The 13,408-nt window shown below is 46.6% G+C and overlaps 1 protein-coding gene across 3 annotated transcripts in view; it reads right to left on the bottom strand.

The window, feature by feature from the left end:
• Positions 1-13,408, bottom strand: part of arhgap46b (Rho GTPase activating protein 46b) — a 185,404-nt gene that overhangs the window by 28,718 nt on the left and 143,278 nt on the right. For all 3 annotated transcript variants that reach the window (XM_048550065.2, XM_059652739.1, XM_048550067.2), the window contains one exon: positions 3,088-4,393. In XM_048550065.2, the coding sequence (XP_048406022.1) occupies positions 3,088-4,393 (1,306 nt within the window). The remainder of the gene's footprint in view (positions 1-3,087; positions 4,394-13,408) is intronic.

Here is a 13,408-nt window from a genome sequence, read left to right as displayed (position 1 = left end):
AGAGAAGCGACACAGAAAAGTTCAACTTTTCTCAATAAAGATACCCTCGTATTCCCAGTATTACTCCTGTAAATTTTCTTGGCACCCTTTCTGGGGCTTCAAGGTCCTTTCCAAAATATGGCAGTCAGCACACAGCACCCAAATGCAGGTTAACCAAGGTTTGCCACAGATTCAGCGCAACCTTCTTACTTTTCAATTAAAGCTCCTGAGAAATAATACATGGAGACTTGGTTTATTTTTTCCATGGTAACACTTTCCTCAGCCCTTGGTGATTTATACTTTGAGATCACTTTGTTCCTCCATCCTGCCTAGGCTGGCACCTTCCAAATAATAAGCCAGTTCCCTGTTTTCTCCAATGATATCTGTTCATATTCGTCTATGTTTAAATCTCATTTCTTAACGATTTTCCTGTTCTGCAAGGGACTCATAAAACAGACAGGAAACTGGGGACCCTCCAAACTCGCAATATTACACGCAGGCAATTTAAACAAAAGGACTGACTAATTCAGAGAGCGTATGGGGAGGCACAGTGGCTCAGTGGTTAGCACTACTGCCTCCCAGTGCCAGGGACCCAGGTTCGATTCGGGTGGCAGTCTGTGTGGACTCTGCACATTCTCCGTGTCTGCGTGGGTTTTCTTCCCACACTCTAAAGGTGTGCAGGGGGGGCTAGGTGACTTGGCCATGCTAAATTGCTCCATAGTGTCTAGGGATGTGTAGACTTGGTGAGTTAACGATGGGAAATGCAAGGTTACAGGGATAGCATTCGATTTGGATGGGATGCTCTTTGCAAGGTCGGTGTGGACTCAATGGGCTGCTTCTGCGGTGATTCTATGTATGAAGATTCAGAACAGTGGTGGGATCCTGTCAACTATGACCAACCTAAGAGATAGCAAGGTGTGGAGCTGGATGAACACAGCAGGCCAAGCAGCATCAGCGGAGCAGAAAGGCTGAGATTTCGGGCCTAGACCCTTCAACAGAAATGGGTCTAGGCCCAAAACATCCTGCTCCTCTGATGCTGCTTGGTCTGCTGTGTTCATCCAGCTCTACATCTTGTTATCTCAGAATCTCCAGCATCTGCATTTCCTATTAACTATGAGCAGCATTTTGGTTTTATCAAGGAAATTAACCAAGACAAGAAAAATGTAAATAATAAAACCAGGAATGAGATGCAAGTACTCATCATTAACATTCTGAAAAAGAATTCAATGCACATCTCTTCACGCTCATTGTTTCTAGTTTTTAAGTTTTTTTAATTACAAGCAGGGAAATAAAATCAGGAATACTGGTGATGTGCAATGGCCCACTCTGACTCTGGGTTGCTGTGGTAACATGCACCATTTACATGCACGTTATTTTCTGATGCTGTGGATGGTGATGGTATAAACTCTAACTTTCTGTCCACCACATGCGTGACAAGGAATCTCTCCAGCCCTTAAAACCTGCCATTAGCGTGTGTCGGAAGGATTTATACAATGACACAGCCACTTTGGCCCATGTTACAAATGCACATTTCCTGCCCACTGAGTCCTGGGATGGGACTTGAGCCCAGAGCTTTGGAATGACCCTATCCACTGAGCATGGATAAGGGCATTGAAATCTGTAAGTACAAGTTTACTGTCGAAACAAAAGGAATATATTAGACACTGGGAATTTGGGATAAGAACAGAAATACCCAGTAAGTCAGGCAGCATCTTGGAGACTAAAACAGCATTAACTTCTCCGGCCCATCACCTTTCTGATGGGTCTCCGAAGTCTAATGAAAATTCTTGGACTTGAAGCATTACACCATTTCTCTCTCTAGAGAAGCTGCCTGACCCGATGAGCTTTTCTGGCACTTTCTCCTTTTATTGGGGTCAAGAATCACGCAGCTCAGGTTTCAGCTATGTGCCCAGACAATGGTAACCAGTTTGGTGCGTATGGAATATGTAGTAATTGACACCACAGGCAACTAGTGAGCGTGGAACCTGTTAAGTGCATAGTTAGCCTAATCATTTGACATATTCCGCCACTAAGCATGCAATAAGAACATGTAGAATTGTGTGGTGAGAATAATATTGTCTATAATTGAACTGCAATGACCGTCCTTTAATCCACACCCTCAAAAGACCTTTGTATGTGCTGAAAAACCACGTTATATCATCACTTGTTCCGAGATTATGAAACATTGATGGATGAGATGGTTCTTCAGCACATGTACCCCCAAGAGGTCAGAGGGCATCGAGAAACAGTCAGTGCAGTTTAATTACAGACCATACCATTTCTCACTACACTCTTCAGAAACATTATTACACACCTCTGGTGGGTCTTGAACCTGGGCCTCCTGGCCCAGAGGAAGACACTCTACCAATGCACCAGGAGACCCCTTAATAGCATCATCAATGGAAACACCAAAATGGACATCATGGTAACCAGCAGGTTGAATGTGGTTCCATGCCATAAACATCAGTGTCTCCAAGTTCTTTCTGCGTGTCTTATTTCAGTTCCAATAACCTCTGGTGAGATCCCACTGACACTGAGGTGTGATTGCCAGAACCAAATGTAAGAATATGCTGTCCCTGGAGGTTTTCCAGGGCGCATTCCCCAGGCTGACAGTGGTTACACTAAATATGGACTGTTTGGAGAGCCCTAGCCGTCTTTCACAGCCACCCGAGGTAGCAGACAGAGCCAATTTCTGATTTTTAAAAAATTCACTTGTGGGATGTGAGCAGCACTGGCCAGGCCAGTGTTTACTGCCCATCTCACATGGCCCGCCCCCAACTGTCAATCACATTCCTGTGGTCTGGAGTTACACGTAGGCCAGAACAGCTAGAATTAGGACGTTCGTGAACTAGATGGATTTTTCTTGAGAGCCGACAATTCTTAATTCTTTATTTTTTACTGGACTATAAATGTCACCACAGCGGGATTGGAACTCAGGTGCAAGAACAGTGCCTGGGTCTTTAGATTAAGGAGCTTAGTGATAATAACACTAGGCTATCACCGCTATCTCCAACGCGACTTGACCCACGCAACATCCCCTCACTGGAACCACATTACACACCGTGCTGCCAACATTACATCAAAAGCACTGAGTCGTCAGTGAGCTACCTGTGGTTGGTTCCGAACGGGGCTCGGTAGAGACAGGCTAGTCTGGCTCGTTAGGCTTCTTTCCAACGAATGGTTGGAAAAATCCACCTTTTCAAAGGTCCTTTTCTGACGGACAACTTCCTGCCGCGTGGATAACTCGCTGTCGACCGAGGCTCGCATATCCGCACCCAACTTGTGCAACGACCTGCTGCTGGCCACAATGTCCTCCTTCGAGCCCCGGTTAGCATACTGCCCGAAGTGACGGCCCTCAGACTGCAGCCGGATCTTGTGAATGTCAGCCAAGATACAGCTTTCAGCCACGTCTGCGTTCAGGCTTGCCTGGCTGCCCCTGACGGCAGCCGTCCGACTGACCACTGCCCGCATCTCCGCCATCAGCTTCTCATTCAAAACGTTCAGCTCGCTGCTGCTGCCCAGAGAGCCCGGTCTGGCCTGGCTCGCCATCGTCTTCCTCCCCTTCCTCCTCCTGAGGCTGGGCGACGGGCCTGTGGAATAGCCTGAGTCCTGGTGGCTGACGACGGAGGTGGGATACTCTTGCGACTGTACGCTGCTTTGGCGACTGTGCAACTCGCTGCCCTTCAACGAGTTTGCGTCCAGGACCTTCCACGGCTGCCTGCTGTCATCCTTGGGTGGTGAGGGGCCCACAGCAGTAAGTCTGCCGGCATTGTTACCGTCGGAAGGAGCTGGCTGCTTGGAGGATGGATCGATGTTCACCATCTGCTTGATGTACTCCCTCCCCACTGGGCTGTACTCCGTATTGGATGGCTTCCTGGCGTGCTTGGTTACCAGCTGTTGCTGGTAGCCGGGGCCCTGAAGCAGCCTGGTCACCTGAGTCTCTTTCTCAGAGGCCTGGCCTGCTCCGGCCCTCGGCGCGCTCCCTGGGTCCACTTCCATGGGTGGCTCATCATAGATTGGTGACTCGACGGGCGGCTCATCGTAAATGGGGGCCGAGGAGCCACACTTTGGGGACAAAGGCTGCGCTGGGCCCGGCTGAACCTTTTGGGAAGCCTGGCATGGAGGGCCGCTGGTCAAGACAAGGCAGAAGCCCCCGTTCTCTGTCTTTTTCAAATGCAGCGAGGGTTTGGACTCAAGAGGACACGCTGCCATTTTACTGCCCAGCGGGACACAGCCTGGCTTGCGGGCCTGACCTGAGGCCTTGGTCGACTGGTTGGCTTTCTGGTTGGTGACCGGAAGGGAGTTCTGCTGCTGAGCCGCCAAGGCTTGGGTGGGGACCGAGCTTGTCCCACTATCGACCTTCACCAGCATTGCTGCCTTGGTACCTGGGGCGGGCTGCCATGGAGAGCTGGACCTGAGGAAGAAGACAAAGATCCCTGTTAGCATTACATAACCCACGTCATCACTTGGAGGTTGAAACAAAAAAACACCAAGAATGGAGCTTTAAAATGTAAACACACAATTATTATCTTATCTGCAATTGGCCATGCGTGTGACTGCTTCTCAGGATCCAAATCCAAAACAACAAGCTGGCAACACAGCAGAGGAAGTGAATACCAGATTATGTAGCTTTTATTGACTCATTTGAAGCAATACTCCGCGTTAAAATGCGCAAGATATAAGCAGAAACCTTGGAGCCAGTAAGTGGGCAATAACTCTGCTCACCAGCAGCACTATTTTCCCGAAGATACGGGATTGTTCTGATGCATCGCGTGAATTAATTGCCCCATACCGTTAACACATTGCCTCTTCACTTGCCTAACCCTCTCTCCTTAAGGATGCAACATCTGTAACTCACAAGAAATAGAAGCTTCTCTAAACCTGCACTTTTAGCTCGATGCCAGCCACATCTCGAGCATGGTGCGTCAATCATCTGGCCCATCTGGCCCTGCTGGCTGTTATGTGTGCGAGAAAGAGGAATTTAGTTAACATGCACTGCAGTAGGCCAGGGTCATGTCCACACTTGATCGACTTGTCTGAAGCAAGAGGGCTGAAACCATGTGACAAGGCAGGGAGGGAAAGGTCACTTTGCTCTAGGCTATAGGAGACTAGCGGGAAATACAGCAAATAATTTAACTCTGCAGTTTATTCAAACAAATGATAAATCTATTACAACTGGCTGTCAGGCTCAGATTCCACAGGTTCCAGGGTATACTCCAGTCATTCTGGGAGCGTGCACCAATCACTGGCAGCTACTCCTCGCTTATACAGATCGCAGGGAGAATATCAGTGCAGCAACAACTTGCATTTATATCCAGTGCACTGAAATGTTGTCAAAGTATTTCAAAGGCAAAAGGTGACAGAAGACAAGATAAAGTCATACAGATACACAGCATAGAAACAGACCCTTCAGTTCAACTCATCCATGCTGACCAGATATCCTAAATTAATCTGGTCCCATTTGCCAGCGTTTGGCCCATATCTCTCTAACTGTTTCCTACTCCTATACCCATCCAGATGTGTTTTAAATGCTGTAATTGTACCAGCCTCCACCACCTCCTCTGGCAGCTCATTCCACACACGCACCACCCTCTGGGTGAAAAATTTGCCTCCTGGGTCCCTTTTAAATCTTTCCCCTCTCACCTTAAACCCATGCCCTCTAGTTTTAGACTCCCCCACCCCAGGGAAAAGATCTTCGCTAGTCACCCTATCCATGCCCCTTGTGATTTTATGAACCTCTATAATGTCATCCCTCAACCTCTGACAGTTGGGGGAAAATAGCCCCAGCCTATTCAGCCTCTCCCTGTAGCTCAAACCCTGCAATCCCGGCAATGTCTTCGTAAATGTCTTCTGAGGCCTTTCAAATTAACAAAACAGGTGTCCAAAAGCACAGGTGAAGAGGTCAGATTTCTGGTGTATCTCAGGGGAAATCAGAATTTCAAGTATACTCCCCTGCCGTGGAGTTATCAAAAAGTAGGGGGCATATTTTTATGGTGAGGAGGACAAAGTTTGAAAAGGGAACCAAGGGGCAATGAATTCACACAGAGGGTGGTTCATGTGTGGAATGAACTGCCAGAGGAAGTGGTCGATGCAGGTACAGTTACAGCGTTTAAAAGACATTTGGACAGGTACATGAACAGGTCTGAGAGTCTCACGTCGGTGGTAGGGAAATTATTGGAAAAGATTGTCAGGGGGCAAGCATTTAGAAGCAAACAGGCTCATTCGCAGTAGATAACATGGTTTTGTGCAGGGGACGCAGCGCCTCACTAACGTGATTGAATTTTTGAGGAGGTGACAAAAATGATTGATCAGGGAAATGCGGTTGCTATTGTCTGCATGGACTTGAACAAAGCCTTTGACAAGGTCCCTCACAGCAGACCGGTACAAAAGGTGAAGTCACATGGTATCAGGGGTGAGCTGGTAAGATGGACACAGAACTGGATAAGCCATTGGACACAGAGGGATACTTTTTCAGAACGGCAGCTTGTGACAGGTGGTGTTCCACAGGGATCAGTGCTGGGACCTGTTTGTGGTCGGCATAAATGATTTGGAGGAAAACATAGCTGGTCTAATTACTAAGTCTGCAGACAAAGAGCTGTGGTTAGTGAAGTGGATTGTCAGAGGATACAGCAGGATGTAGATCAGCTGGAGGCATGGGCAGGAAATTGGCAAATGGAGTTTAATCCAGACAAATGTGAGATGATGCATTTTGGAAGATCAAGTACAGGTGGAAATTATATAATGAATGGCAGAACCCTTCAGAGTATTTATATGCAGAGGGATCTGGGAGTGCAGGCCCACAGATCACTGAAGGTAGCAGTGCAGGTAGATAAGGTAGTAAAAAGGCCTATGGCATGCTAGCTAGGTAACAAAGTGTGGAGCTGGATGAACACAGCAGGCCAAGCAGCATCTTAGGAGCACAAAAGCTGACGTTTCAGGCATAGAACCTCCAGCAGAAAAGTAAGGATAGACAACATATGCTGCAACTTCATAGGACTTTACTTAGGCCACACTTGGAATATTGAGTGTAGTTCTGGTCATGTAGAGTGTGCTACATGTAAGAAATGAGCTGCCAGAGGAAGTGGATGCTTTGGAGGGGGTAAAGAAAAGGTTTAACAGGATATTGCCTGGTATGGGAGATTTTAGCTATGAAGAAACGTTGGATAGACTGCGTTTGTTTTCATTGGAACGCAGGAGGTTGAGGGGGCAACCTGATAGAAGGTTAAAAGATTGTGAATGGCACGGATAGAGTAGCAAGTATGAGGCTTCTTCCCAGGGTGGAGGGGTCAATTACCAGGTGACACAGGTTTAAGGTGTGGGGTTGTGGGGGGGGGGGGGGGGTAGTCTTTAAAAAGAGATGTGCGAGGCAAGTTTTTTTTTTACACAAAGGGTGGTGAGTGCCTGGAATGCGTTGCCAGAGGAAGGTGATGGAAGCAAACACTGCAGCAGCATCCAAGAAGCAGCTGGGCGAATACATGAATAGGAAGGGAATGAGGGATACGGATCCTGTAAGTGAAGGAAGTTTTCACATCGAAGGGCAAAATGTGTCGGCTTAGGCTTGGAGGGCTGAAGGGCCCGTTCCGGTGCTGTATTGTTCTTGGTTTAGAGATATGGGCCAAATAAAGGCAAATGGGACTAGCTTAGTTTGGGAAACTTGGTCGGCATGGACAAATTGGACTGAAGAGTCTATAATCTGGAGATGGGCAGGAGAGCAGGGTGGAGGGAGTGAGGACGTATGATTGGGCACACATTAAGACAGGGCAGAATAAAGACTAAGTAAGTCAGGGATCACTTTTTAAGCTTCAGTCACCATTTTAACTGAGTGGCTCATTGTCATTCATGAGACTGAAAAAGCAAACCACCTCAAAGCGTCCTCAACTCTATTTGAGCATTCTTACTTCACTGCCATTTGTCCAGACTCTGGATTATTTACATTTTTGAGACAATACATGTACGCCATGGCCTCTACTTGTCTCACCTGTACTCAGGCGCACCTTCGCACTCACACAAATACTTTGGTGACTCTCTACGACTTATTCTCGCTTTCCCTCACTAACAGTGTTGGTCATAGTTTAGAAATAAGGAGTTGCCCATTTAAGACAGAGAGGGGGAAACATTTTTTCTCTTAGAAGGGTGTTGCTGGCTCAGCGATTAGCACTGCTGCCTCACAGCGCCAGGGACCCAGGTTTGATTCCACCCTCGGGTGACCGTGTGCGTGGAGTTTGCACATTCTCCCCGTGTCTGTGTGGGTTTCCTCTGGGTGCTCCAGTTTCCTCCCCACAGTCCAAAGACGTGCAGGCTGTGTGGACTGGCTATGCTAAATTATTCAGTGGTGGGAAATGCAGGAATGGGATAGGAGATGGGTCAGGATGAGATGCTCATTGGAGGTCAGTATGGACTCGATGGGCTGAATGGCCTGCTTCTATATCGTAAGGATTCTGTTCTGTAAGAAATGGGAGCAGGAGTGGGCCATCTGATCCCTTGAGCCCGCTTCGCCATTCAATAAGATCACAGCTGATCTTTTCAGTGACTCAGCTCCATTTACTCACCCGCTCACCATAATCCTTAATTCCTTTAAGGTTCAAAAATCTATTCTTGCCTTAAAAACAGTCAACGAGGTATCCTCGACCGCTTCACTGGGCAGGGAATTCCACAGATTCACAACCTGTCAGGTGAAGAAGTTCCTCCTCAACTCAGTCCTCAATCTGCTCCTCCTTTTATTCTGAGGCCATGTCCCCTCGTTCTTGTCTCACCCATCCAATAGAAACAACTTCCTTGCTTCTATCTTATCTATTCTCTCCCCAATTAGTCTTTAGAATTTACCTCCTCTAAAGGCAGTGGATGCAGAATCTTTCAAATATTACTTAAGGCTGAGGTAAATAGCTTCTAGACTACCAAAGGGGATGAAAGACTCAGGAAGGGTGTACTGGCCCTGGAGCAGGTTCAGAGGAGGTTCACAAGAATGGTCCCAGGCATGGAAAGCTTAACATATGAAGAACGTTTGATGAGTCTGGGACTATGCTCATTGAAGTTTAGAAAGTTGAGGGAGGGTGTAATTGAAACTTTCAGAATACTGAATGGCTTGGACAAAATGGATGTTGGGAAGATATTTCCATTGGTAGGACAGTCTAGGACTCGAAGGCACAGCCTTAGAGTAAAGGGAAGACCTTTTAGAGCAGAGATAAGGAGACACTTCTTCAGCCAGTGAGCAGTGAATCTATGGAATTCGCTGCCACAGAAGGCTGTGGAGGCCAGGTCATTGAGTACATTTAAGACTGAGATGGATAGGTTCTTGACTATCAAGGGGATGAAGGGTTACGGGGAGAAAGCAGGAGAGTGAGGTTGAGGAACCTATCAGCCATGATCGAATGGCGGACCAGACTTGATGGGCCAAATGGCCTAATTTCAGCGCCTATGTCTTATGGTCTTCTGGATATGCAGGAATGTAGAGTTAAGTTTAAACTTAGATCAACTATGATCTTATTGAATAGCAGAGCAGGTTTGAAGGCCAGAATGGCCTGGTCTTGTTCCTTATACTTATGCTGGTAGGGTAAATGCTGCTCCCATCATATCATTTTTGAACCCCACAAACTTATCCAATCACACAACTGACCATCAGTCAGATCTGTACCTGATGTCATGAAGAATTCGAAGCCTGTACTTTGCAAAAGCAGTACAGACTGGATCAGTGCCAGTTAAGAACAGAGGAGCCCATCTCCCTTTGTAACATTTCATTGTACCGAGTTTGCAGCCATCAGAACATTCCCTCCTCCTCAGTCTAGCTTTCACTTCAAGCTGATGCCCCCTTGATTTTCATTCTCCCACCAGAGGAAATAGTTTCTTAATCATCTCATTGTTACAAACACCTTAATCCAATCAACCTTCAAGCAGTGAAACCAAGCCAAGTCAATGCAGTCATCCTCATGCTTTAACATTTCGATCACTCCTTGTGTTTCTTCCAAGGAAATGCATCTTCAGTGCGGCTGAGAAAAGGACGCATTTTGTCTAAAGCATCTTATCAAGACATTTGCAAAAATGTCAAGGTAGAGGGAACAATGCTTTATTTTGAATGAGCAGAGAAAGTGCTGATGGTTGGCAAGTGGACTCTTGATTGGTAGAAGTGCTACCATGAAGGATGTGCCAGTCATTTGATGACTGACACTCAACTGTCAAAGCTCTATGTAAATTTAAACCAGGCAGGTCAACTCGGATTGATTGCATAGTTCATACTCAGAGCTGTGCTTCAGAGTGGCTGTCGAAAGAACAGGGTCCTGTGTGTTGACAGATGCAGTTTTAAATACATGTCTAAGCCTGACTGACAATCTTAAATTGGTTCAGAGATAGTAAGAACTGCAGATGCTGGAGAATGAGATAATCTGAACACAGCAGGCCAAGCAGCATCAGAGGAGCAGGAAAGCTGACATTTCGGGCCTAGACCCTTCTTCAGACCCTGCTGTGTTCATCCAGCTCTACACCTTGTTATCTCAATCTTAAATTGGTTGCTTGTTTCATCCAAATTGTTCTCACATGGTGAAAGGTACAGCAACTATTCTGCCCAAGACCAGAAGAGATGACAGGGAAATCAACCAACATGATCAGAGACCCCTTCTACCCCAGTTATACTCTTTCACCCTCTTCTAATGGGCACAAGATATAAAAGTCTGAATACATATACAGACAGATTTAAGAACAGCCTTTCTCATTGTTATTTGAATGGACCTCTCAAATGTTAATTCTGATCTCCCTCTCTGAACCTTCTCTGTGGCTGTAACACTGTATTCTGCCCTCTGTCCTACTACTCTGATGTGCTTTGCATGGTATGATATGCCTGCAGAGCACGCAAAACAACACTTTTCACTGTATGGCCATACGTGTGACAACAATAAATCAAATCAAATCAGTTGGTGAAAGTCCTCGTGCAAATTGACAGGAAACACCATTTGTCACATTCTGCCAATCAGGCACATTCCTGTCATTGCTGCCGTGTCTCTCTCCCAGCCACCCATGTCACAAGCTGGAGCAGGGAAGCCATTATTGTATTCTTTACAGACATAATTAACAAAATTCAAGGCAGGAATACTCTAAATCATAGTTAACTTTTTTTACAGGCATTTCTTCCAAAGACCCATATTGGCAACAACTTGCATTATCATTCAACACTCTTAACACATGGTAAAACGTGATATGGATAAGTCACACTGCATTCCAGTCGCTCCCAACTTACATTCCATCAGCTGCTCAGCGAGTTTGGATGCTCCCAAAGGTACCTCACTGTTCCAACCCTCAACTAAAAGCAAATACCAAATACTTTCCATTACTTAACAGGCAGCAGAATTGAAAGTTACCAAAAACAAAATGTCGTAAACCCAAGGTTGTTCAAATGTCATGTAAAACCACAGCATCCAAAACTGGAACAGTTTCCTCACGAAAGGCCACAAAAGAAAAATCCCTTCCAAAAAGGCATCCATTTCCTGCACCCACAACTGGGGGCTGTATACAGCATTAAATGCTTTCATATCTTGGCGTGTGTCTCCCCAAAGACAGAGTGCACACACTCTCAACACACTTTCCCCAGGAGCCCTACATTGAACAGCAATGTTGTTTTATTTTTGATCCACCCATTCCGGTCTCTCCGCTGAGAGACTGAGATTAACCAGGGAAATACTGCAACTAAGTAAGGCAATGCGCAACATTTGGAAGGTTTCAGTGTCTCCACTCTGCCACCAATAGTTCTGAAGCTGAAAGCGGAAAATCTGCCCGGACAGGACAACACAAAGTCACTTCATGACAGCTCTTACTACATGGTCTTTGGTTTCCCTCCCAACCCCTGCCACTGCTGCTCCTGGATGGAAGAGGGAGTCCTGTATTGGCAATACTCTATCTGGCAAGCTCTACAGGACTCTGCCCACAAAACAGGATGTCAACTTTTCCCCCCTCTGCCATGTCAGGGGCAAACTTTAGGATCCAAACAGGGCTGCTCCAGACTGACGGTGGTTGTTTGGAGACATAATAGGATATGGAAATGGCAGGGTATCTGCTGAATAGGAGCTTGTTCCAGCAATACTGAACAGGAAGATGGGGCAGAATCGGACGAGGGCCACACGAGAGGGGTGTGGTAAGCCATTAATGAGGTGAGTTTGACAGGGACTTGCAGCAACAGGCAACTCAGCACAACTGATGCTTAGCTAAAAAAATGTAAGGCAGAGGAAGTGGTAGATGCAGGTCCAGTTTCAACATTTAAAAGACATCTGGGTAGGTACTTGAATAGGAAAAGTTGAGAGAGATGGTCCTGATGCAGGCAAGTGGGACTAGTTGAGTTTAGGAAACTTGCTCTGCATGGACGAGTTGGACCGAAGGGTCTGTTTCCATACTGTAAGTCTCTATGAGTTAGCCCATCATTACTGACAGTCCACTAAGCATTCCCAGAATATTTTAATCATGGTTACATGTAAATTCTATTTGAAGGAGCTGCGTTATACACTTTACTGAAACTTTTTTTTAAAAAATTCTCTTATTTGAATTGTTGGCCAATCCTAATTGTATCTGAACCCTGGAGCATGGTGAACGGTTTAAATCTACAGCTGTGATGTAGGGCGAGAGTGGGTAATTCTGTACTGAATATCCCATAGCCGAGGCTCAGAGCATGCACATGTTGAACGGTGCAAACTCCAGTCGAGCACTGGCTTGGGTTGACGGGTGGGAAGAGAAGGGTGAACAGCACGATGAATGAGGTGAGAGTTAGGGGCAGGGTATGTAGGCTAAACCATTTCCAGAAAATGCCTCACACCAACTGTTTCAAAGCATTAGGAAAAACAGCTGAGGTATGAGGAACTAATTGACACTCTTGTTCAATTACAGCTGGAAGAATTACAGGAAGTCTTTCAGCAAAGCTGGAGTAATTTTAATCTCTGGCACTGTAAAATTAGCCCTTCCCTAGCCCCCTCCGCCCATGTTCTCAACTGGGAGAGCAACTACAGAGGAAGATGCTCATTACCACACTGGTTTATGTTGGAATATGGTCATATTGGCCTTATTTGCACTTGGTCCAAGTGCCCATACTCACTATGCGAGTCTAGACACCAACCGCAGGGGGAATGAGAAGAACATCACAGCCCAGTTTAACTCCATCCTCGTCCTATGAGCATATACTAAGATCCTTCCCAGCTAGGATCAAAGGATACCGGTTTCACTGCACAGATTGAAAGCACACAAACGCACACAACATGGAAACACACACACACCACAGAAACACGCGCGCGCACACACACAGACACACCACAGTAACGCGCGCGCACACACACACCACAGAAACGCGTGCGCACACACACGCACACCAGAGAAACGTGCGCACGCGTGCACACATGCACACCACAGAAACGCGCACACACCACAGAAAGGCGCGCGCGCACACACACGCACCAGAAACGTG

This window comes from Stegostoma tigrinum, chromosome 19 (genome assembly GCF_030684315.1).
Source record: "Stegostoma tigrinum isolate sSteTig4 chromosome 19, sSteTig4.hap1, whole genome shotgun sequence".
NCBI classification, from domain to species: Eukaryota; Metazoa; Chordata; class Chondrichthyes; order Orectolobiformes; family Stegostomatidae; genus Stegostoma; species Stegostoma tigrinum.
Note: the sequence above shows the minus strand (reverse complement) of the source record. Positions and strands in the feature narration are given on the sequence as shown.